This window comes from Histomonas meleagridis (assembly GCF_020186115.1).
Source record: "Histomonas meleagridis strain 2922-C6/04-10x chromosome Unknown contig_9, whole genome shotgun sequence".
NCBI classification, from domain to species: Eukaryota; Parabasalia; order Tritrichomonadida; family Dientamoebidae; genus Histomonas; species Histomonas meleagridis.
In genome coordinates this window covers 268612-293426 of record NW_027150923.1, presented here as the reverse complement: position 1 = coordinate 293426, position 24815 = coordinate 268612, and the positions used below count along the sequence as shown (strand labels likewise).

Here is a 24815-nt window from a genome sequence, read left to right as displayed (position 1 = left end):
AAATGTCAATGCTTTTATGCTTCGAAAAATGGAGATTAATTTGTTTCATTATTCTTTTACATTCATCTAATCATTTCATTTCACGATTTAACAATTTTTTTCGTCGCATATATTTTACAAAGAAAACCAAAAAACAGTCACTCTTTCTTCCAAAGTTTTACATTTTTTGTTATCTTTTTAATTTTTAATTCGATTTTTAATAACTTAATTTTCATAATAATTTGTTTAACTTTCAATTTTAAAGGTAACTAAACATCCAGCATGATAAAAAGAGTTATAAAAAGAAAATATCCCAATTTTTTATGTAGCTTCAACTTAGTTGCTTTAAATTATACTACTAGTTATAATCATTTTTTGAAGTTTACAGAGACACGATGGCCGAGTGGTTAAGGCGTGGGATTAGAGTCCCCATGGGCTTGTTCCGCATCAGTTCGAATCTGGTTCGTGTCGTTTTTTTATTTTTTTTAATTTTTTAATGTTTTTGCTGGACCCGCAAAATTTCGGTTTTTTCGGTTTGGTCGACCTTTACAATGTCGGGAACTGAAAAACAGGTTGCAACCAAAACCAGGAAAGGATCAAGCGGAAAGCGTGCAAAGTTTGTTCGTGAAGTTATCCATGAACTTGCTGGATGGTCACCATATGAACGTCGTGCAATGGATCTTATCAAATTAGAAAAAAGGAAGTCAGCACGTACATTCCTCAAGAAACGTCTTGGAACACACAAGCGTGCAATGCATAAGCTCGTATACCTCGAAAATATTATACAAGAAGAAAATATGCAACATCATCATTAAACAACAGAGGGTTTTTTATATTTTTATTATTTTTATAATAACTTTATAAATTTACATAATGTTTGGATAAGCAACCAAGAATATTTCAAAATTAGGATATTTTTAATAATGATTAACACATAAAATCATTTTAATATTAGTATTATCACCTATTCATTATATATCCTTTAATGTAATCATTTTTTAAATTCTATGTTAATAATTTCTTTTAAAATCTTTATCCATTAGAAGAAATGCAATTTCCAAAATTTTTACCTTATAACTTCTAATGGATAAAATATTAATTAGAATGTTTCGGATACTAAAAATCATCATGACAAATAAATTATATAGAAATACAGGTAACCATTTCATATCAAATTAAAAGAAATATGCCTTAAAATATATTGTAAAAAGAAATAAAATCAATATTTTTGAAATTAGTGTAAATATTACCATAGGAACAAAGTAGTCATAAAAGATTTCAACAAACAATTAAAGCATAAAATGTAACGAAAATGCAATTCATTTATTATCAGCAGACATTTTTTTCTTTCTAAAAAAAATTACAAATATTTTGAAATTTTCATTCAAATCAAAACATATTATTATATATATTCCAACATTTTATTGAATTAAAATGGGAAATTACATATGTATCATTCAAAGATTGCTACGATGAGCATCCATAACAAACCAAGAACGAAAAACAGAATGTGCCAAACCTTTTCGCACACGCCCCATTCTTGCTTATGCTCGAACATTTCAGACCATTCGTGGCATCCAACAAACATAAAAGTTCCAGCAGAAAATGATGCAATAATTCCGAGAGCCAATTGGCCACTAATTCTTTGAAGCGAATGACCAACAATGATTGCAACAGGACTCATCAGACAATAAATAATGACTAAGATCCAAAACAAAACTTTTGTTGGCTTGTCATTAAGAAGAATGAGGGAAAGAGCAAATGCTTCAACGGATTTGTGACAAGCAATTGCAATGAAAATTGCAATTGAGGATTTTTTATCAAGAATACCAAGAGTTAAACCTTCAATAGCAGAATGTATGTCCATAATAACATATAGGGAAATGGTAGCGCCTGTTATGTTTCGAAGTGAAGTTCCGAAATGGGTGATCTTTCGATCGCGTCGTTCTCCAATGGGGATTTCTGTATCATCCATTAATGAAACTTGTGAAATTAAGCTGACATCAGTATTTTGATCATTTCCTTGTTCTAGCTTTTCTTTTGCATCGTGTTCTGAATATGAAAATAATTCAACTAAAGTAAGTAAAACAAAAGTTCCAACAGCAACAGCAGGAGCAACTGGGTAATGAATATCCTTCGCCTGGTGAAGGTGCTCATTTGCATCGCAAAGAAGATGTGCAAGACCAGCACCAAGAAATACGCCACCAGCCATAGCTTCTAATCGTGACGTCCACTGAGGCGCAGTAATAAACAAAGGACCAATGTTACCAATAATAGTTAAAAGAAATATAGAGGCAGCATAGATCCATTCAAGTTGATATAGCTCCATTTGTGTTGTTCAACTTCTTCGGTTTAATTCAATTTCAACTGGTTAATATCGATTTCAATACACTTTTTCAATTCAACATAATACTCAAAATTCAGTATCATTTTTTGATTGAATGATCAACTGTCAAACAGTTTTACACTTTTTGCTAAATTTCCTTGCACTTTTTTGTTTTCAAAGGGCAGTTATGATAGTCAAAAATTCCGAACATCATGCAATTTTGAATAAAATACAGTTTTTTTCAAAAAGGCGTGCTTTACGGTTTGAATCTGGGTAATTTGCAACTCCCCAAACATGAATTATCCTTAATAAAATCAACCCAAATTTTTTTACATGTTATATAAATACCGAGGTAAATATAATTATTAATATTTAAAAAAAAATTAAAATAGCTAATTAAATGATTTTTTCTTAATTCTTAATAAATTCATATATTTTTTTGCATTTGAAATAGTGATTTACTTATTATAAAATAATAATAAAGTTGAAATGGAATAATTCTCATATATAATTATGCATCATATTATATTCTTATCCATATCACATTATTTCAACTTGTTACAGAATATTCCACGTTGGGATTTTGAAATTTGAAGTTCCATTAGATAAAACATAATTAACATTCAGTATTTATATTGATTTAATCATTGAGATTGAAATATACTCTTTCTAATAAAAATCGAACAAATTTTGATGATGGAATAAAATCATTCATTAAAATAATGCATTTATGCCAAGCAAATTTTGTTTTTGTGAGTTGTGGCAAAAGATCTGTACAGATCATTAATGTAAGAAGATTTTTTTTTGAGGTCTCCCATTTCTATAGGGTTGTGCATCAATTAACCATTATGATAAATGATAACATAATTTAGATAAATCAGTTTCTACAATTGCTCGAACTTTTAAGAAAACGAAATTGATTTATTTAACGTTCAATTTATTGTGTTACACTTTTCACATTTTTATCGCATTGAAAAACATTAACGGTTTTGTATTGTTTTGTCGGATAATCCAGTGGAAAAGTTGTGTTAAAAATGGCGATTTGACGAAATATTCTCAATTGTTACGCTCATTTTTTTCAATTTTTGAATTCTAACTGTTAATTTTTTAGACTTTTTGAGATATTATCAAAATTTTCATCAATGGGAAATATCTATTTCTTTATGGTTTTTATTGCGTTAGCACATATATCTCTTTTGAAAACAAGAAGTGATAGTAATAGTGTTTCCATTATGTCTTTTTCACGAAATGAAAATCATGAATCAGGAAAATTGTTTACAAAACTGATCAGTTTGGCATATAATTATAAAATTAGCATATACAATCGATTTCTCCGGCTTACTCGTATTAATTGTTTCATAAAACGAACAATTATATATGAAGATTTTACTCATCAATTAATTCCCTTTGAGATTAATAAATTATCCGAAATCAAATCATTCAACCATTCTAATTTATTGTTTTCACATGCAAAAAATTTTGTATTTTTTATACTGAAATTCACAGGAGGATCAAAACAAAATGAAAACATATACTATATTCAAAATCCTAATCTCATTTATAATTTCAATTTTTTGATACTAATTTTTGTTTTTCTTTTTAGTTTCGTTTCATTAATCAGTAATAAAAAAATTAATAAAAACCAAATAACAATATCAAAGAGTTTTCTTCCTTTTACTTTTTCTCTTTTTTCTATTTATTCATTTTCAGCAACATGGGATGCTAATACAAAAACACTTACAATTACAAATTTAGATGATATTGGAAACTTAAAAAATTATGGCACTTTAGCAGAAAATGTAATTGTTTCAAGTGGTGTTACGACATTACCATATTCTGCATTCAATAATTGGATTTCAATTTTAACAGTTCAGCTTAGTAATACAATTACTACAATTAATGAATTTGCATTTAATAACTGTTCCAGCTTACAAAGCATCGAAATTCCAAGTTCAGTCCAATCAATTGGAGGTGCTGCTTTTCAAGTTTGCGTTAGTTTAGAAACAGTTAAAATTTATGGAAATATTGATACGATTCGTGGTTATGTATTTTTTGGTTGCAATTCATTAAGTTCTATAATTCTTCCAAATTCTATTGTAACAGTTGAAACACGTGCTTTTTATGCATGTATTAGTTTAAAAACGATTAATTTAGGAACAAATATTAAAACAATTGGATATCGTTCTTTACTAGTTTGTGAAAATTTGGAAACAATTATTATCGGAAATAAATTAGAAATAATTGATGAATTTGCCTTTGATACATGTAAAAAATTAAAAAATTTCACAATGCCAAGTTCTCTTAAATTTCTTGGAAATTATACATTCCAATATTGCTATGAATTAGAAACAATTGAAATCAAAGGAAATATTCCAGAAATAGGAGAAAATACTTTTTATTTATGTTCAAAACTAATAAAAATTGTGATTCCTAATTCAGTCACAACAATTGGAATAAAATCATTTTATCAATGTAAAGCTTTAAAAACAATTGATATTGGAGATAATATTAAAACGATTATGGACAATGCATTTATATATTGTTCGTACTTGGAAACAATAATTGTTGGTAACAAACTAGAAACAATCGGTGAATATGCATTTTATTCATGTATTGCTTTAAAAAATTTCACAATGCCAAGTTCTCTTAAATCTCTTGGAATTCGTGCATTTCAATCATGTTCCAATTTAGAAACAGTTGAAATCAATGGAAATATTCCAGAAATCGGTGATTATGTATTTTATTATTGTTCAAAACTAACAAATGTTACAATTCCTAAATCAGTTACTTCCTTTGGCGATCATGCATTTTATTATTGTAGAGCTTTAAATGTAATATATATCGAAGGAAGTATTCAAACAATCGGTGATTATGCATTTGCCAATTGTAATCAACTTAAATGTATCTATTATAATGGAAATAGTGAACCAGAATTTAATGAAAATGCATTTATAAACGTTCCAACAGATACAATTATGGTAACATCAGCATATACTAGTACTTCTTTTGGGAATATGTTAACCAGTAAAACAACAATCGATCAATGCCTTCCTCCAACGTTTACTTTTACAAAGTCAAATACATTTTCAAAAACATTTACTAAATCAAATGTTTTTACCAAATCAAATGTTTTCACTAAATCAAATGTTTTTACCAAATCAAATGTTTTCACTAAATCAAACACTTTTACTAAATCAAATGTTTTTACTAAATCAAACACTTTTACTAAATCAAATGTTTTTACTAAATCAAACACTTTTACTAAATCAAATGTTTTTACTAAATCAAACACTTTTACTAAATCAAATGTTTTTACTAAATCAAATGTATTCACTAAATCAAATGCTTTTACTAAATCTGAAATATTTTCCAAATCTAATGCTTTTACCAAATCAAATGTATTCACTAAATCAAATGCTTTTACTAAATCTGAAATATTTTCCAAATCTAATGCTTTTACCAAATCAAATGTGTTTACAGAAACTTTTCTTTTAGATGCTACTATGTCGCATTCTATTATTTTAACATGTTCACTTTCAATTACTGAATCTTATTCATTTTTAAGAACTCTTTTAAAGACCACACATTTATATACAATTTATAATTCTCAACCCACATATATTGAAACAAAATTCATTTATTATGAATATACAATTATAATATACTCAATGTATTATAGTTTTTATTCCAATTTCTATACTATTTTACAAAAAGAGCAACAAAAAGAACAAAAAGGACTCATTAATACACATATTTATATTATTGTTGGTGCTGCAATTGCAGTAATTATTCTTACATTAATCATCATATTGTTAATACGCCTTCGAAGGAATCAAAAAGAAAGTAATGATGAAGATTTAGAAGTTGTCTTCCAAGAGACAGAAAACGAACACAACATTTCGATTGGATACCGTCAATCTAATATTGAAGAAGATCCATTTGCAAAAGATTTCAAAGAAGATAATATCGTTAAAATAGGCATTTAAGGAGTGAAATAGTAATATTTTCCAAAAATATTGATATTTTCTTTAATTTGAATGAATTTTCTGTTAATGAAATTCATACTTGAAAAGTCTGGATTTCACATTAAATGACGTTTATTTATTTATTAAAAAAATTTTTAATTTTATTAACTTTGTTGTTATTAAAAAAATTGTGAGTTATTATCCATTTTATAAACAATGAAATATGTTTAAATGAACCAGATAATTATAATATATACGACTTTAGTATTATAGAATTTTAAAGTTTGAAAATTTATGTTAACTCCAAGGGAAAAAGCATTTTGAAATCACTCAAAAAATATGAACGGATAAAATAGACAAACATTTATCAAATTGAGCAAGTGAGGTAAGACATATATTATTATCACTTATTGTTTTATTAAAATTAGCAGAAATGTTATAACATAAAACAATATTCAATGTAGTCAGTGGAAATGGTAAACGTAATTATTATTTGGCAGCCTTTGTCTGATTAACCGTCTTATGAAAGCAATTAAACCACAAGCTCGATTTCCTTCAGCCTTTTCTTATGGATTTTCTCTCAGATTCGGATGACAGCATGACAGAAATGTCTCCTCTTTTTACAGAGGTTTCAAATCAGCTTATGGAGCTTCCTTTTTCTTCTGATTTACCACCATCAAGTGGATCCTGTCAAGAAGCTGGTGAAATATCAACTACTCAACCTTTGTTTATTGTCATAGATACATTTGAACAAAGTATTGATGATCAAATCTATGAGTCAGAATTAATCGTACGTCTATGGCCTGGTATTGGACAAGAAGAACGTTTTGTTCATCTCCGTGGTTTTTGGTGCTCATCTAAAATCACAATGGGTGATACTGCTTTTGTGATTGGAAATTGGGTTAAAAAAGATGAAACATATGGACTTTACAACAACAAATATTCAATGGTCATTGACAACGAACAAGGTTATTTCATACTTTTACCACAAATACTTATTCAAGGAACCAAATTAGCGGCCAGTCAAATCTGTGATCGTAAAGCGTATTTAATGGACATCAGTCCTTCAGGCTGCACCAACTTCTTTATGTTGAAAGGAACTATTATTCATGAGTTGATCCAAATCATTCTTATTGAAGGTAGTATTGATTCCTTTGAAGCTCGAATTGATAATCTTCTTGAGACTGAAAAACTTAGTCTTTATTTTATAGGGCAAGACAAAGCCACTTTTATACGTGAAATTTCCAATTCTTTATCAGTCATCCGAAAGATTAGTGACAACATCAAATTAAATTTTCAATCATCTGAAAAATATAACTTTAATCAGCCGACGCATGTCTTCGAAAACATCCAATTTTTACCGCCATATGGATGTAGCATTGTTAATGAAGAAGAAAGTATTTGGTCATTTCAATGGGGCTTAAAAGGTAAAATTGATGTAACACTTCAAGATGACGAACATATATTTCCACTTGAAATTAAGTCCGGTAAATCGATGGGAGCCATTCCACGGTCAGAACATATCTTACAATTAGCCGCGTATATATTTATGATGAAAGAGAAATATCCAGAAAAATCGGGTAATAGCGGAGCATTATTTTATTCCGGCGATAGTGTTTCATTTAATATTGCACCAACGCATAATGAACTTTTACATATTATCATGAAAAGGAATAAATTAGCACATGCTATAGCACATGGAACTGTACCAAGTACAGTCGGAACAGAAAAATTCTGTAATAATTGTAGTGGAATTACTGCATGCGCATTTTTGGAAACTGGTGAAACTATTAAGTCACCAATTGCTAAGTTTCTTCGATCTAATTTACCATATTATCCTAATGAACATCATATTTCATTTTATCGTAACTTTGAACGAAATCTATTAGAAGAAATGCAAGTAGTATATAACGCGCAAACTATGATTTGGATGACACCACTTAATATTAGGATTAGAAATGGAAGAGCAATTTCTGATTTAAAAGTAGCTGAAGGTATTAATACTGAAATGAATTTTATAGCTAAAGAAGGAACAATCGAAAGATCGACAATTACAAAAGGTTCTTTTGTAATGTTCACACGTAATGGTGTACCACCAATTGTAGGACGAGGACGTGTAACCACTATTAATCTTGAAGAAAATGTAATATGTGTTGAAGTTATTGAATCCGTTTTAGTTCCAGATGAAGAAGGAATATGTTTAGATATATGGGAAAGTATTACAGGCGTTGATATTTGTCGAACGAATTTATTATCATTATTTGCATCTGATAATATTATATCTGGAATTCGATTACGAGAATTAGTTGTAGATTTACAGCCGCCAATATTTGATCCATTACCTGATATAGATTCAATTGATTATGGACTTAATGAAGATCAAAGAAGAGCAATTCAAACAGCAATTGCTTCGAAAGATTATATGTTATTATTAGGAATGCCTGGCACAGGTAAAACTACAACAGTTGCATCTTTAATAGGTACATTAGCGAAACGTAATGAACGAATTTTAATTGCTTCTTTCACACATACTGCTGTTGATAATCTTTGTATCAAACTTGCTGAACAACATATTAACTTTATCCGTATAGGTCAAACTACAAGTATTCATGACGATATATTACGTTATTCACTTGATAAAATTATCGAAGAAACAGATTCAGTCGATTCACTTAAAAATGTTCTCGATAATTGTAAAATATTCGCTTCAACTTGTTTAGGATTTAATCATCCGTTAATATCATCAAGATTATTCGACGTTTGTGTCGTAGATGAAGCTTCACAAATTGACGTTCCAACTGTACTCGGACCTTTATCACGATGCAAAAGATTTATTCTCGTTGGTGATCATTATCAACTTTCGCCAATTAGAAGATATGGATCTGAAATGAATGAAAAGCCTCCATCACTCTTTAGGATTTTATGTGAAGCTCATCCTCATGCTGTCGTTACTTTAAGGACACAATATAGAATGAATGATGACATCTTAAAGTTATGTAATACATTAATTTATAATCAAAGAATGAGAACAGGTTTATCGGTTATTGGTGATGCGAAATTGAATGTGGGGCACCCCGAGATATTGAATGAATTCGACCGTTTACACCAGGGGTGGCTCAAACCAACGATTGAGGGTACCCCATCGATTTTGATGTATGATACTGATCAAGTAGAAATGTTAGAAATGAAAGGCCATGGTTCAAAAATGAATAGAGGTGAAGCAGCTATAATTTCTGCTGCTGCTGTTACTCTAGTTTTATGTGGGATTTCACCAACTCAAATTGGTATCATATCACCATATAGAGCACAAGTTCATTTCATTAAAGAAGCACTTGAATTTCAATTAAGAAGTGCTCAATTATATTTCCCGACACTTATTAATGATATTGAGGTCATTAAGAAACAACTTGAATGTCATACAGTAGATAAGTTCCAAGGAAGAGATAAAGAAGTCGTAATGTTTTCTGCTGTTAAATCGAATAGAAAGAGCTCTCCCGGAGTACATATAACAGATTGGCAAAGACTGAACGTGTCTATAACAAGAGCGAAGACAAAGTTCATTTTGGTTGGATCAAGAAAAACACTCGAAAACTCACCAATATTCTCGAAAATGTTCGAAATTTTGGGCGAGAAATGTTTCTACACATTACCTTCTGATGTTGATCAGGCAAATGCAAAGCCATTCACAAACTTCACAAAGATAATACCATTAGATGAAATTTAAATGTTTGTTTAAATTATATATTTTTTTTAATAAAAATAAATATTTTTTTTAAATAATTTTCATCCTAATTACTCAGATCTAATAGAAAGAATTCTTTGTGCTGAATGAATTTGCGTTTCTTCTGATTTTTTACTTTAGTTACACAATACAAACGCTTATAACGATAGAGTTAATGATGAGAAATGGAAGAAAAAATTAAATACTTTAATAACATTTTAGAGAATTATTGTACTGATGATCCAGATACAAAAATAGAAAAAGAATTAAATGATATGTTTAAAGAACAACTGGTTGATTGCATTCAAGCTTTTGCTTTCTTGATAAAAAATGAAAATATTCCAATTAATACAAGAAGGAATGCAGTATTTATTCTAAATAGAATTCTCACAATTAGTCAATCTGTTTTAAATCAATTAGTCGATAATTCCATTCTTGTTAATGAACTAAAGGAAAGCATTACTCAAGCAATTCAAAGTACTGACTTGGATCTTCAAAGGTTTTCATGCAAAGTCTTTGCTCAAATCTTTAGAGCACAAGAAAATTGGTTGGACACACTCCAAGAAATTTCTAATAATATCATTAAAACAAATACGAAACCCAATTGTTCTATTTCATTTTTACTGATTTTTATTAAAATTCTTCATAAACCAAATTTCCAAATTGATCTCAAAACAAATCCCCTCATTTCGATTTACCGAAATTTCTTTAGTTCAGCCATCATTATTCTTATGTCTCTACCTAATGATGATGAAAATATCAAAATTTCTATCAAGGCAATTTTCACTGGCATTTCATACTTAGGTGGTGAACTCTTTTCTAACAATTCTGAACGCAAGATCTCAGTAATTTTTCGATCACTTTTGCCAATATTTAAATCATCTGATGAAAAATTAATAATCTTGTGTATATTCACATTATATCAAATGTTTATCAAATTACAAGAAAAAATGTTGTTTATTTTTCAAGATGTTTTTTATTTGTTATATGATTTGTTTTTGAGCACAAATATATATGAAATTTACCCATATATAATATCAATGATTTCTGTTATGTTTAATACATTTTCTAATAATTTAACAGCACATGAAACACTAAATAATCTTTCACCTAAGTTAGAAACTTTTATGTATTTTGCTAATCTAATAGGAAAACTCTTAAGTCTTGAGCTTCCTGAAGAGATTGAATATGCAAATCAATATTATACATATTTATCAAAGTGCTATAAAATTTATGCATTAAATTTCTATGCAATGAAAAACCACGATCATCAATCGAAAGAATTATTACAAATGGAATCAAAGCAATTATATAGTTTAAGTGGTTTAGCTTGCGCTATTCTTAGGATTGGAGAGAAAAATATTAAAGAAGATTTGATTTCAGCTTTTATAGATACTGCTAAGCAATTTGCTGTGGATTGTTCAAGAAAAAATAATTGTATATTAAACAGAATAGCTATTCATAGGGTAATATCATTAGGAATTAGAAATGACAATCTACACATGAAAGCTAAAGAAACTTTAGCATATCTTCGCTCAAAATGAAAGCAATTCCATTTATATAAAGCGTATAAAATTCGTTGTTCTACATAATAAAATCACAATTTGTATTACATTTTTCATTAATATTTTCATTAATTTAATTAAAAAAGTGTTTTTACCAAATGAGTACATTAATAAAATAATTTTTTTAATGTTTATTTTATGAAATAATAAATGGAGTCATGAAAATCGAATTAATTAATTAGATACTGCGAAATGCAATTATCCATATTAATAATATTTGCTTGAAACAAGAAGAAATAATACCATGTGAATTACAATGAAAATTTATTTTGCATAACTTTCATATTTTCTTAATTTTCCAAATTTAAAAAGTAATAATTGCAATCACTTTAATGAAATATGTTATTGATAATAAACAATATAAAATGTGGGCCTAATGTCTTTAAAATTTAATTAATATTTACTAAACCAAAATATATTCAATATGTATGAAATAAGTTGAGTAATACTTATAAAATGAATTTTTTAATACACTTCGATATTAATTGTTTTTAATTAGAAAGAATACAATAATGCATTACATGATATCAAAAATAATTTTTTTTATAATATATTTAATCTATCTCATTTTATGTGTTATGATCCAGCAAAATGTAATCACATCAAACAAAATTTTGTTTTATTCTCAATTTTATTGTATTATCATATTCTTAATGAAATGTAAATTCTTTACATATTTTTGCAATGTAAAACATGTTACAAGTGATCAAAAATTTAATAAGAATTTAGTGATTTTTTCTTATGCCTTTCAATATGTGAATCGAACGCAAAATGAACACAAATTCTACTTAAATTCGCAACAAATCGTATCTACATGATTTATCAAGTATACGAACAACAAATGTATCAAAAAATATTTTAATTCTTTAACAAATTTCTTAACAAATTTCTATGTAATGACAACACTGATATGAAATGCGTGTCTTCGACATATCTTTCCATCAGTGCCTCCACAATCCCCATCATCCTTTCCAGCGTATTTTTGTCTCTTTCTCTTATCGCCATCTTCGGCGGTATCGACAAGAATCCTTCTCTCAATGCGTCTCTATAAACAATTGCTCTTCTCCATTCATCGAAAGTTTTCGTTTTCGTGAATTCGATTATTTCGTCGTATTTCAACTGTTTCGAATTCTTTTTTGTCGATTCGACATAATGCAAATCAATTTCATTAATATCTTTATAGAGAAGATCGAAATATGGATCTTCATCAAGTTTAAGATCAATGAAATCTTCAATTCGACCTAACAATCGATTTTCGCGTCGCTCGATCTCGTCGCGAATTTCGTTGTTTGGCTTTTGTGGTTTGTCGGGAAGTTTTATTACAATTGCAAATTGTTTGCAACGCTCAAGAACAAGATCATTCGTGGTGCCAACAATTTTGTACCTAGTCGACCCCTCAATGACTTCGGCAAAGCGCGGATCGCCAAATCGTGTGTACGTGAGGTAATCATCATTGTATCGAACTGGTGATGAAAGCGAAAGAATGGAAAAGACTGCATTAGATATATGCCATGGATCATGGCCATACACAAGAATGCCTTTGTTGGTTAATAGGATATGCCAAAGTTGACGAAGATCAACATTTGTACCAAGCCATTGAACTGGATTAAAAGACTTGTAAAGGATTTCATAGGTGTAGTCGGGTGAAAGTTGTAAAACTTCGTTTGGAAATTGTGCATAAAAAATCTCATCTTCAACTTTCCAATTGGAAAGCATTTCACAAACTTTTGTAAAGATTGTTTCTGGTTGAACATCATTCATATCTTTCGAAACTGCTTGTAGAAATTTGAAAAATAGGTCTGAAAGATAAAATTGAGAACCAAAAACAATGGAATATTGTTCATTATTGAAAAAAAATGAATAAACATAACATGAACCATATGGATAAATTGAAAATGAATAAATACATTTGCTTTGAGTTGGATTTGAGTTCTCAGGAAAAGAACAAGAAACATAATATTGCTCTTGTTGACCAAGATTGAAATTTTCTGGATATCGCTTTACAATATGAGAGCCCTTTTCACGATCAAATTTCATTAAGCAAATAACATCATAATAGTTCCTCCTCATCATTTGGCAAAGGTATAGAGAACGTTAATTTTTGTTAAACAAATCCTTCTGTATCTGGTCTTATATAAGAGTTATCATCCCATATACATACATACATATATTAGGAAGATAAGGTCAGTTTATTTATATATGGAAATATGTTTTCGTTAAAAAATTAGCAAAATTTATAAATTCTTACAACCAAATATCTCATTAACCAAACGCCAACACTCCCTACATTGGTGATGATTATTGGAAACAACTTAACTTCAATTATTTGATAGGAAATTTCAAAAATCAATAATTAAATAAAAACTTTAGAATATCATTACCCACTACTTATTACCCCACTGTATACAAAGACTAGAATAATTCAGCTAGATAAATGACTATAGTCATTATTGAGGAATAATTTACTTCACATTACAACTTTTTGATGGCTGATTTACCCGTCAGCACTTTTTATATGAAATAACCGCCGTATGACCTTCCCTTCTCATTTTTCAAATGGAACACCTAACCTTCTTTGTTACTTCATTTTTTAATGGAGGAAATACAAAACGAGCCCCTTTTAGGTTCAAAGGATATCGAATCCCAGAAGGAAGTCAAACCAAAAAGAAGATATTACTGGGTTGCAGCTTTGTGTGTCGGAATTGGTTTAATTGTTGGAACAACAATCGGATTTATCACATTCCACAAAACGACATCATCAACATCACAAACAACAATAGATACAACTACAATTGGAACAGCATCAAATGGATTAAACACAGATTTCAATTCACTTACAATTTATCAAATTATGGTTTCATCATTCCAAGGCGATGGATCATCATGCTATTGCACAGGCTATGGTCCAAGCAGTCATAGAGGTAATCTCAAAGGTATCATTAATGCTCTTGATTACATCAAAGGTCTTAATGTCAATGCTATTTGGCTTACACCAGTCTTTGATTCAACAGGTGGAACTGGTGGTTCATTACTTCAATCGACAGGTTACTTTGCAACTGATTATTTCAATGTTGATCCTAAATTCGGTTCTAATGATGATCTTCGTAATCTTATCAAAGGCTGCCACGATCGTGGAATGTATATCTTTTTAGATGGTGTTTTCGGTCATCATGGAGGTAATGTCAAAGGATCACCAAGTGGTAAATATCCACAAGGAGGCAGTAACCCAGTTTCATATCCAGGAAGCTTAGACTTTTATAAAGAAGTTGCAACATATTGGATCCGTGAATATGAAATTGATGGTTGGCGTCTTGATCAATGTTATCAAGTCTATCAAAACGGTCATAACTATTGGCATGAAATTCGTGAAGCAGTTCAAAGTGTATGCAATGAACGTAAGAGCCAAGGCAAACAATGGGGTACACTTGGTTATATGGTTGGTGAACATTGGAGTGGTGCTAGTGAAATCCAATCACAAACATATTCACAAGATGGTCTTAAATCAGCATTTGATTTCCCATCACGTTATAACCTTGTTCAAGTTATTGCACAAGAAGAAAGTGGTGCTGGTGGCTATGGTGTTGGTACACTTACAAATGTATTCAAGACACCAAGTGAAAAAGGATATTCATCAGATGTTTATCCAAATCTTTTCATTACGAATCATGATGTTTGGAGATTCGGTAACTTAATCCGTAACAAATATGGTTATGATAGAAGTAATCCTTCATATTGGAAGCGTTATAAGATCGCGTTAGGTTGTTTAGCTGCTTACACTGGTCCAATAACTATTTATTATGGTGATGAAGTTGGTGACATCGCTGATTGCTGGCAATCTTATGGCTGTGGTGGAAATACAGCAGGTGATAATGTTGCACGTACTGACGGACATATCTCAGGATTCAACAATAATGAACAAGATTTGCATGATTACACTGCTAAGATAATGAACATTCGCCAAAATTATCCAGCGATGTGGAGAGGCTCTAATAGTGTTTCAACTAAAGATGGAGCACTTATTAATGTCAAATGGGATACTCAAACACAAACAAAAATTGTTTTTGTTGTTAATACAGGAACTTTACCAACAACTGTTTATGTTAATTGTGGAGGTTCATCATTCAAAGATCTTATCTCAGGTCAACAATACAGTGGAAATGGCGGATTCAACTTGAATTGCGATGCACTCACATGTTACATATTTGAGGCTAAGTAAAATTTAGAATACTTTGTAATATGTTTTTTATTGAAGAATCAAGTCTACAATTTTGGTGTAACCATTTTCACCTGCAATTTCAAGTGCAGTTTTAATGAAATTAAATAAATTTCAAATAATTTTTAGAAACTTCAAAACTTTATGAAATATTTCATATATAAAAAAAGTACATTTGTATCATATAAATTGATTTCTTTTTGTTTATAAAGCAATTTTATAATATCAATATGACCTCCTCTAGTTGCATTTATAAGTGCTGTATTAAATAATTCGAAATAATTCCTTATAAAATTTGGATATATTAAATAATTGAAATAATCTTTAAAAAATCTAAATATATGTCTTTTAAATTAACATCAACTCCTTCATGTTGTAATATTATTTGAACTATATGTGTATAACCTTTTGTGCATGCTATCATAAGTGCAGTGTCATAAAATTTAATGAAAATCCAAATATAAAAACAATATATTAAATAACATTAATAAATTTTATATAAAATCAAACAAAATTTTGAATATTGATGTTAATATCACTTTGTTCCAAAAATAAAGCAACAATTTCAAAAAATCCTTTTTGAGCTGCACACAAAAGTGCAGAATTGAATCACCTTAATAAACACCATAGAATTTCATGAAATTTCAAAATTTTTCCTATTAATATCTATTCCTTTTTGTTGAAGAAGAAATTCAACTATTTTAAAATGTCCATTCAAGGTTGCAACCATCAGTACCGTTAAAAATAATTTTAGTAAAATCCAAATACAATCAAGAAAAATCAAATAAACGAATAAAAAATGATCTACATCATTGATGTTAATTCCTTCATGTTTAAGTAGTTGAAAAAGTATTGCAAAAACATCAATAATTCCATGTTGTGATGCAATCATAAGTACATTTTGACATAATTTAATTAATCTCCAAATATCATTATCAAAAATCATTCTATATGATTAGCAAACATATAAAATAAATAAACATCTTTGGCATTTATATCAATTCCTTTATGTTTAAGTAGTAATTTAACGATTTCTATGTGGCCATTCATAGATGCCACCATAAGTGCTGTATAAAATCATTTAAATTATTTCCAAAAATTAATTTCTAATGTAAAATTTTTGAAATAACCTAGAAATACAAAGATCAAATTTTTTTTGCATTTATATCGATATCTTTTTGTTCAAGAAGTAACATAACAATTTCAATATAACCATTATAAGATGCACAAATAAGAGGCGAAAAAAATTTTTTTTGTAAATACCAAAACATATTATCTAATATAAAATTTATGAAATTACCAATAAAATCAATAAATTCTCATCCCTTAAATTAATATCGATATCTTTTTGCTTAAGAAGTAATTTAACTAGTTCAATGTTTCCATATTCACATGCAATATTAAAAAGTGGAAACAATAATTTAATCGAATATCTTCATTATAGATGTTAGCTCCATGTTCAAGTAGAATTTCAACAATTTCAGTGCTTTTTTTCATCAATGCATGTATTAATGCTGTTTATAAATTTTTCAAACTGCATAAATATTTTTGAAACTCCATCAAAATATCAAAACGAATATCATATTAAAAAGATTAACTGTTGTAATGTTGATATCAATATCTTTTTGATTAACAAGTAATTTGACTATTTCTGTATGCCCATTTTGAGATGCATATATTAGTGGTGTACAAAATAATTAAAAAATTTCCCAAATGATATTATGAAATTATAAATTATTTTTACAAATTATAAAAAAGATTGAAAAGCACTTTTGACATTAATTTGGATATTTTTTTGTTCAAGAAGTAATTTAACTACTTCTATATGATCATCTATAGATGCATACATAAGTGCTGTCATAAAATATAATTAAAAAAATCTAGTATTATTTTGAAATAATAAATTATTGAAATAAATTTTAAATAAAACAAAAAAATATTTTTTGCATTAACATCAATTCCTTTATGCTCAAGAAGTAATTTAAGTATTTCTGTATGACCATTTTTAGATGCTAAAATAAGTGCTGTATCAAATAATTTAAATAATTTCCAAATATTATTTTGAAATCCAAAATTATTAAAATAAATTTTAAATGAAAGGTATTTATATTTTTAGCATTAATTTCAATTCCGACTTTTTTAATAAGTAAATGAACAGTTTCTATATTACCATTACATGATGCCCAAATAAGTGCTGTATTAGATATTTTAAATGATCCCCAAATATTATTAAAAAATTCTAAATTAATAAAGCAAATTTTAAACAATACGATTAAATAGTTTTAGTATTGACTTCAATTTCGTTATTTTTAAGAAGTATTTTGCTTACTTTTGTATGATTATACCAAACTGATTCCAAAAGTGCCGTTATAAGCTATTTAGACAAATTCCAAATTATTTTTAAAAATAAGAAATTATAGATATAAATTTTGAACAAACAAGAGAAACGTTTTTCTCATTAATATTAATTCCCTTTTGTTCAAGAAGTAATTTAACAATTTCAAAGTTACCGTTTTTAGAAGCAATTATAAGTGATGTATCAAATCATTTAAATAAAATCCGCATTAAATCAACAAATATCATTGAAATAAAACAAATTTTAATATAGAAAAACAAATATTTTTATGGTTAATATCAAATTCTTTTTGATTAATAATGAATTTTACCAGTTCAATATTTTGAGACGAAACAGCAACTGGTAAAAGTATTTTATTAAATGCATTTTTTGATAGGAAGCATTTAGTAATATAAGTGTTACCACTTGATACAGCTTGGAAAATCATTTTTCTAGTATCTTTAAATTTATCTTTTAAAAATGAAAGAATTTCATAATTACTAAATTTAATACATTTTATTCCTAAGTAATCAAAAGATTTAATATTACCAATTTTGTTTTCATAAAGATATCTAAAGATATCATTTCGATTAAATTCAATTGCTGTTTCATACGCATTTTCAAATGAAGAATGGTTTTGTTCACATATGTAAAATATTTCAAGATTTCCTCCTGCAATTGCATATTTACCTGTATTTTCTAATTTAAAACCATTCATAAGTAAATACTTAAAACATTTAATTGATCCAAAAAATGCTGCATAGTCAATTAATGAAACATTTTCCTTATTAATAAATGAATATTTCTCATATAGTGATGGTTTAATCATTTGTTTAAAATTAAAGCTTTCTTGCGATGATATTTCTTGAAGTTTTTCGATTTCATCATTTCGAATTATTTTTGCAATTTTATTGGGATTTACTCCATCTTCAATTAACTTCTTATGAAGTTCAAAATCATTTCTCATTAAATCTTCTTTATCTGGCAATTCAGAAAGGGATGAAAAGAGGTCATGTTTTTTATAAAGCTCATCCTCGTTGAAAAGATGCATAAAATATAAATCATCCAGTTTTTGACCAAAATCATACTTAATGAAGTTATGCTTTACCATTTCAGCAAGTATATAATTTGATTCACATGTATGAAAGCTAATAAGAAAATTGCGGAAAATGTTAAAAATTTTTGGATTATGTTTAAGAATTTCGGTTTCTTTTTCTTCCACTAATTTTAAATAATGAAAATATAAATCAATGTCTTTTCTTTGAGAAATAAATGATGAATAAATGCCTTGACATATAATATTATTAAACGAATAAGGTAAATTCGAATCAAATAATTGCATTGTTTTTTCTATGTAAACATTAATTTTTTCTGTTGTTAATTCGAAGATTATTTGATTTACTGATTTCAAGTATTCTATAATTTCAAGATATTGCTCTTTATTTTGGTACATCTGTTTCCAGGCTTAATGTTTGAATTATCGATCCTCTCAATTTTTGTATATAGAACGATTATTCTTGCCCGTTTATAACTTAAAATAAAAATATAAATATCTTTTCAAATTAATATTATATTTATAATATGTATATATATAGTAGAATTTACAAATAATAGAAAATGAATATATTAAAAATTTAGGAAAAATTTCATTATTTTTTCTCCGTTTGGAGAGACCTTTATAAAGCTACGATACAAGCAACGATCACTATCAACCCAATGCAGAGCACAAAAATAAATATATCAGAAATTAATACAGAACTTTCCACATCAAATTTCGATGCTATATCATACATAGATAGTCTTCTTCCAGATGATTCATCTTTATCAGAATTACCAATAATAATCAATAATATCCAAAATCATAACAAAGCCACTACATCATCAGTAAGAAAATTGATCAGAACAAGCTCTGCATTAGGTGATAGCAGTGAAACTATTCTTGCTGAAATAAGGCATTCAATTGATGATCTCACAAGTAAAATTAATAGCATTCGTGATAAAGCAAAAGAAACAGAAATTGCTGTTAATGAAATTTGTGAGAATATTAAACCACTTGATAATGCAAAAAAGAATCTTACTTCTACTGTTACCACTCTTCGAAGACTTCAAATGCTTTCAACCACAATCACAGAGCTTGAATCCAACATTTCATCATCAAATTATACAAAATGTTCAGCCAATGTTTTAGCCCTTACATCATTATTTGAATATTTTCATGAATATGGGCTTGATTCTCAACTAAAACCATTCTCGACCAAATTTTTTGATTTAAAACGTGTTCTTCGTAATAAAGTCAATACCGATTTTGAATCAATGATGTTTAGTGGTTCTGCAGATTCATCAAATTTACCGCTTTGTTCTGTTATAGATTCGTTCAATGATGATTTCCACTCATCAATTGTTGAACGATTTTGTGATCAATTATTATCACCTTATGAAGATTCATATCCAAAAGTACCACTTTCCGCTATTCATACTCGTTTCCAATGGTTTAAACAACGTATTGACTTTTATAATAATCATTTTCATAATGCTTTTCCTAAAGAATGGCGGATGTCATATAATTTATCACTCAAATTTTGCAAAAGAACATTTTCACATTTAAGTAACACATTACGTAAACAAGCGCCAGATATCAATGAATATCTTCGAGCGTTTGAGTTAACAGTTAAATTCGAACGGAAAATGGCCGAAAGTTTTTCTACAACGAAAACAGTTTTTATTGAACCCGACGCGAAAATGCCAAACTTCGAAAACACTTCAGATGGAATACGAAAGAAATATGAATGGTTATATCGCCGAGACAAAGGAATTGGAGAAGAGAAAGTTATACCTGCAAATGAATTTATTGGAATCATTGCGAATGCTTTTTCTCCATATATGGATTTATATTTTGATTCCGAACGAAAGAATCTTACGAACATGATAAACGATGCACTAAAGAATCCGATTTTAGACTTGAATATATCGAATCATACACTTAAAAGTGCGTCAAACTTAGTTTTAGCAATGAAAAAAACTATTGATAAAACCTCCGGATTTGGAATATCACAATCATTATTAAGTTTATTTCGTATGTTAAAAGAATTACTTGTACAATATGTAGTAACACTTAGTAAAATGCTTCCAACGAGAATTAAAAATGATGAACATTATCAATTAATTTGTGGGATAATTAATACTTCTTCATTACTTTTAAATGTTTTGGACTCATTATTAACTAAAGTTAATGGTCTTGTCGAAGATAACATTAAGCCGAATATCGTAATCGATGACGCTAAAGAAAGTATTAGCGAAGAGTTAAAAAAACAAATTTTATATCTCGAAAACGTCCTTATTAAAGAATGCGAATATCTTTTGATACAAATCGGTAATAACTCGTGGAGAAATGATGGAACAAGTACAAAAATCCCGGAAAAATTACTCGACTTCTTCGATAGAAGAATGCGGATTTTATGCGAATGGTTATCGAATGAGAACTTAAATAGAATTAGAGCGCCTTTCGTACATAAAATAGTGTTAATAATACATGATTCGATATTTAAAGAAAAACAAATTGCGGCAACGCACGTGCTGCAAACTGTAAAAGAATTAAAAAATGTAATTTGCCAAGTAACAAAAGCGGATTCTCAAATGGCAAGGAAAAGAATAGAGTTCGAATTCGCTTCATTAGAAGCTGAATTAACTGTTTTGTGTTGTACAAACGCGGCGCTAACTATGACTTATTTGACTGTTGTGCAAAACAAATCAAAAGCGCATTTTTTGTCAATCGTAAAACTGAAGGGGTTTACGTCGGAAGAAGCTTTGCAAAAATATGCTGCGGAATATGATAAGCAAATAACGGAGTTAAAGGCTATGAATGATAGAGAAAAATAAATTGTAAATAAATATATTTTGTGAAATCACTTTTACAAACTTTTTGTGCAACACTCACAATTTTTGAATTATGTTTACGGTTTTTAAGAATTTTTAATGTTTCTAAAAAAAATGAAATTTCTGCAAAAAAACAATTAAAAATATTAACAATTTTTTGTGATTTATTCATTTATTTATTCTCTTTTCACTTTCAAGATAATATTGCAATGGCTTTTCAAATTCTTTTTGATCCTGCTCAGCATTCCCAGCAAAGAACTTTGCGCACGCCTGAATCGGAAACTGCTCTGCGTCCACTGCCAGTTTATCAATTTCCGAATGTTTAATATCTCTTCTCATTTTCTTTAGAAATACTTTCAGATCGATCCTGCTCAGACACTTAAATGGACATCCCTGCACCATTTTCGCGGCTGCGGGCGAGTCGTGGTTTATCATTGTGGTGCATTTGTGCGGGAAATAAAAATGATTTTCAGCTTCAGTAAGGCCATAAAGTTGGCGCAAGAAAAGATTGATCTGCGACTCGAAGTGCCATTCTTCGCCGGGCTTAAATAAGTACTTTTTCCAAAGTTGGAATTGATCGAAGTAATTGAGACCAAGCGATTTGAGAAAAAGTGTAAGCTCAAATCGGCCTTTGAATGTGGCGTAATGAGTCTTCTTAAGATTGGTATAGATCCGGTACATGCACGGCGGAAAGGAACGCTCGGCTTGGAGATCAAATGTATCGCGAGAGATGTAAAGAAATTGGTTATCAAGCTTACGGAGTTCAGCACTTAGACATGTGTAAAGTGATTTATGTTCGGTCAGTGATTGCTCAAAATGTTGGATATTGGACAAAATCTTATTTCTAAAAGTTTCAGATACCATTTGATAAATGTGCTCAAGAGTTATCTTAACAGAGCCATTGACAATTTCGAGTTCAGATACATCGAAATATTCAATACAATCTTGAAATGGTAAATAGACAATATCATCATTGGAGTTTTGTGAAGTTATCATGTCACGAAATTTTAAATTGGGCCAGAAATAATTGTCAATTTGAATTGCTGAGATTCCTGATGTTTTTAAGCGATAATAAAATAAACGTTTTTCATAACTTGCGAATAAATTTTTATCTTCTTCTGAATTAAGAGACCCTAATAATAAGGAGTAAAAAGACACCAAATCTGTTTGGAGTTCATTCTTATTTAACGAAGATTTACGAAATGGTATTCCCCAATCAATTGAAAGAACTCGAATTTGAGAATAATCTAACGTTCTATTTTGTTCTTCAAATTCTAAATATCTATGAAATGATCTACGTTTTTGAGCTAATGCCAAAATTTGATTAAACATAAGTTTAAATTCAGGAGCTTTTGTATATGTGGGTGTATAAAAATTATCTCTTGTTATTTCTTTTTGTATTGGCTCTACGGAGGAAGAGAAGTATTGGCTTGTGTAACTCCCAAACGAAAGCAAAAAACAAAAAGTGAACAAAACCATTTAACGGTTTCTAATTTCTGTCCTCATAACAACTGAAACGCACAACGAAAAATTAATAATTTAACTTGATAATGATTTATTTATTAATGATTTATTAATTTAATTTTAATAATTTTATTGTTCTTTTGTTTCTTTAGGTTCTTCCTTAGTTTCTTCTTTAGGTCCTTCTTTTTTCTCGGTATTTTCTGATTTAATTGCAGGTTTTTCTTCATTTTTACTACCAATAGCTTCAATACCACGTCTTAAAGACCATTCATTTTCAAATGCATCAATTTCATCTTCACCTACATTATGCCATGTTTCTTTAGTTGTTTTCTTACCTTCTTTATCTACAACTTCATCTACTTGAACCCAACGATTACCAATTCTTTTAATTTTAGAAATATAAGTCTTTTCTCCATCATTAGTTTGTTCACGAATTTCTTCGAATTTTTCATTACCATTAAAGTATCTTTGTGATGAATAAGTTCTATAATAATTTTGTGGTCTATAATTTTCAGGCTTTTTAACAATCTTTTGTTGTGTTTCTTTTATTTCTTTCTTAAGTTCTTCTTCTTTAGGCTTTTCTTCTTCTTTAGGCTTTTCTTCTTTTTGTTCTTTAGGTTTATCTTGTTCAATCATATTATTAAATTCTTCATCAAATGCATCAGCAAATAAAGAATTTAAACGATGTTCAAGATTATTAAAGTATCTATTCATCGCATTAAATGGATGATAAACTCTTATTGGTCTGTATTCCACGAATGGATCATAAAATGGATCAGTAAAATAACCAAACATAATTAAAAAATGAATTAAACTCTTAATTGTTCATTTAGAATAAATTAAAACATTTATCAATTGAAATTTTCTTAAATTAAATGACCGATCAATTAGTTATTAAAATATCTTTGTCGTCCGATTTTGTTTGGTTTATTCGAAAGTGTCAAAGAAGAACGAAAATTTTAATTTTGCAAAAAAGTTCCAATTAATAAGAAATATTTAAGGATGAAGATTCAAATATTTTATTGAAGCGGCCATACCCGATTGGATACATCCAGCTCCATTTCGAACCTGGAAATTAAGCAATCGCGGGCCATATCAGTACTAGGCTGGGAGACTTCCTGGGAACGTATGGTGCTGCTTCCTTTTCAATTTATTTTTATATTAATATTAAATTATATTTTTTTAAAAAAATTATTAAATATAAATGTTTTATTTTATTATTATTAATAAAATTACTTTAATAAAACTTATTTAACCACATGTTTATTTTTATTATTGTTCTTTTGTTTCTTTATTTGAACTAGTCTGCCTATGTACAACTAAAAATTACATAAAGACTTTACAATTAAAAGCAAAGTAAAGACTTATATCACA

General features: G+C 28.6%; 8 protein-coding genes across 8 annotated transcripts; 4 read left to right on the top strand and 4 right to left on the bottom strand.

The window, feature by feature from the left end:
* Window positions 1–530: 530 nt before the first annotated feature.
* On the top strand, window positions 531–794 carry GO595_009308 (ribosomal protein L36e; the record flags this gene model as incomplete). Its single annotated transcript, XM_067922980.1, has 1 exon — window positions 531–794. The coding sequence occupies one exon, from the start codon at window positions 531–533 to the stop codon at window positions 792–794; it is 264 nt and encodes an 87-aa protein (XP_067770310.1).
* Window positions 795–1432: 638 nt separating this feature from the next.
* GO595_009307 (ZIP Zinc transporter family protein) lies at window positions 1433–2308 on the bottom strand (the record flags this gene model as incomplete). The annotated part of the gene is made up of 1 exon (XM_067922978.1): window positions 1433–2308. The coding sequence occupies one exon, from the start codon at window positions 2306–2308 to the stop codon at window positions 1433–1435; it is 876 nt and encodes a 291-aa protein (XP_067770309.1).
* Window positions 2309–6838: 4530 nt separating this feature from the next.
* Window positions 6839–9994, top strand: GO595_009306 (DNA replication ATP-dependent helicase/nuclease DNA2; the record flags this gene model as incomplete). Its single annotated transcript, XM_067922977.1, has 2 exons — window positions 6839–9310; window positions 9380–9994. The coding sequence occupies 2 exons, from the start codon at window positions 6839–6841 to the stop codon at window positions 9992–9994; spliced, it is 3087 nt and encodes a 1028-aa protein (XP_067770308.1).
* A 2420-nt stretch (window positions 9995–12414) lies between these two features.
* Window positions 12415–13272, bottom strand: GO595_009305 (uncharacterized protein; the record flags this gene model as incomplete). Its single annotated transcript, XM_067922976.1, has 1 exon — window positions 12415–13272. The coding sequence occupies one exon, from the start codon at window positions 13270–13272 to the stop codon at window positions 12415–12417; it is 858 nt and encodes a 285-aa protein (XP_067770307.1).
* Window positions 13273–14149: 877 nt separating this feature from the next.
* On the top strand, window positions 14150–15772 carry GO595_009304 (Alpha amylase, catalytic domain containing protein; the record flags this gene model as incomplete). The annotated part of the gene is made up of 1 exon (XM_067922975.1): window positions 14150–15772. One exon carries the CDS (start codon window positions 14150–14152, stop codon window positions 15770–15772), a length of 1623 nt encoding a protein of 540 aa, XP_067770306.1.
* A 4048-nt stretch (window positions 15773–19820) lies between these two features.
* On the top strand, window positions 19821–21980 carry GO595_009303 (vacuolar protein sorting-associated protein 53 A-like; the record flags this gene model as incomplete). Its single annotated transcript, XM_067922974.1, has 1 exon — window positions 19821–21980. The coding sequence occupies one exon, from the start codon at window positions 19821–19823 to the stop codon at window positions 21978–21980; it is 2160 nt and encodes a 719-aa protein (XP_067770305.1).
* Window positions 21981–22145: 165 nt separating this feature from the next.
* Window positions 22146–22973, bottom strand: GO595_009302 (Eukaryotic-type DNA primase, large subunit family protein; the record flags this gene model as incomplete). Its single annotated transcript, XM_067922973.1, has 1 exon — window positions 22146–22973. The coding sequence occupies one exon, from the start codon at window positions 22971–22973 to the stop codon at window positions 22146–22148; it is 828 nt and encodes a 275-aa protein (XP_067770304.1).
* A 597-nt stretch (window positions 22974–23570) lies between these two features.
* GO595_009301 (cysteine protease) lies at window positions 23571–24236 on the bottom strand (the record flags this gene model as incomplete). Its single annotated transcript, XM_067922972.1, has 1 exon — window positions 23571–24236. The coding sequence occupies one exon, from the start codon at window positions 24234–24236 to the stop codon at window positions 23571–23573; it is 666 nt and encodes a 221-aa protein (XP_067770303.1).
* Window positions 24237–24815: the final 579 nt, after the last annotated feature.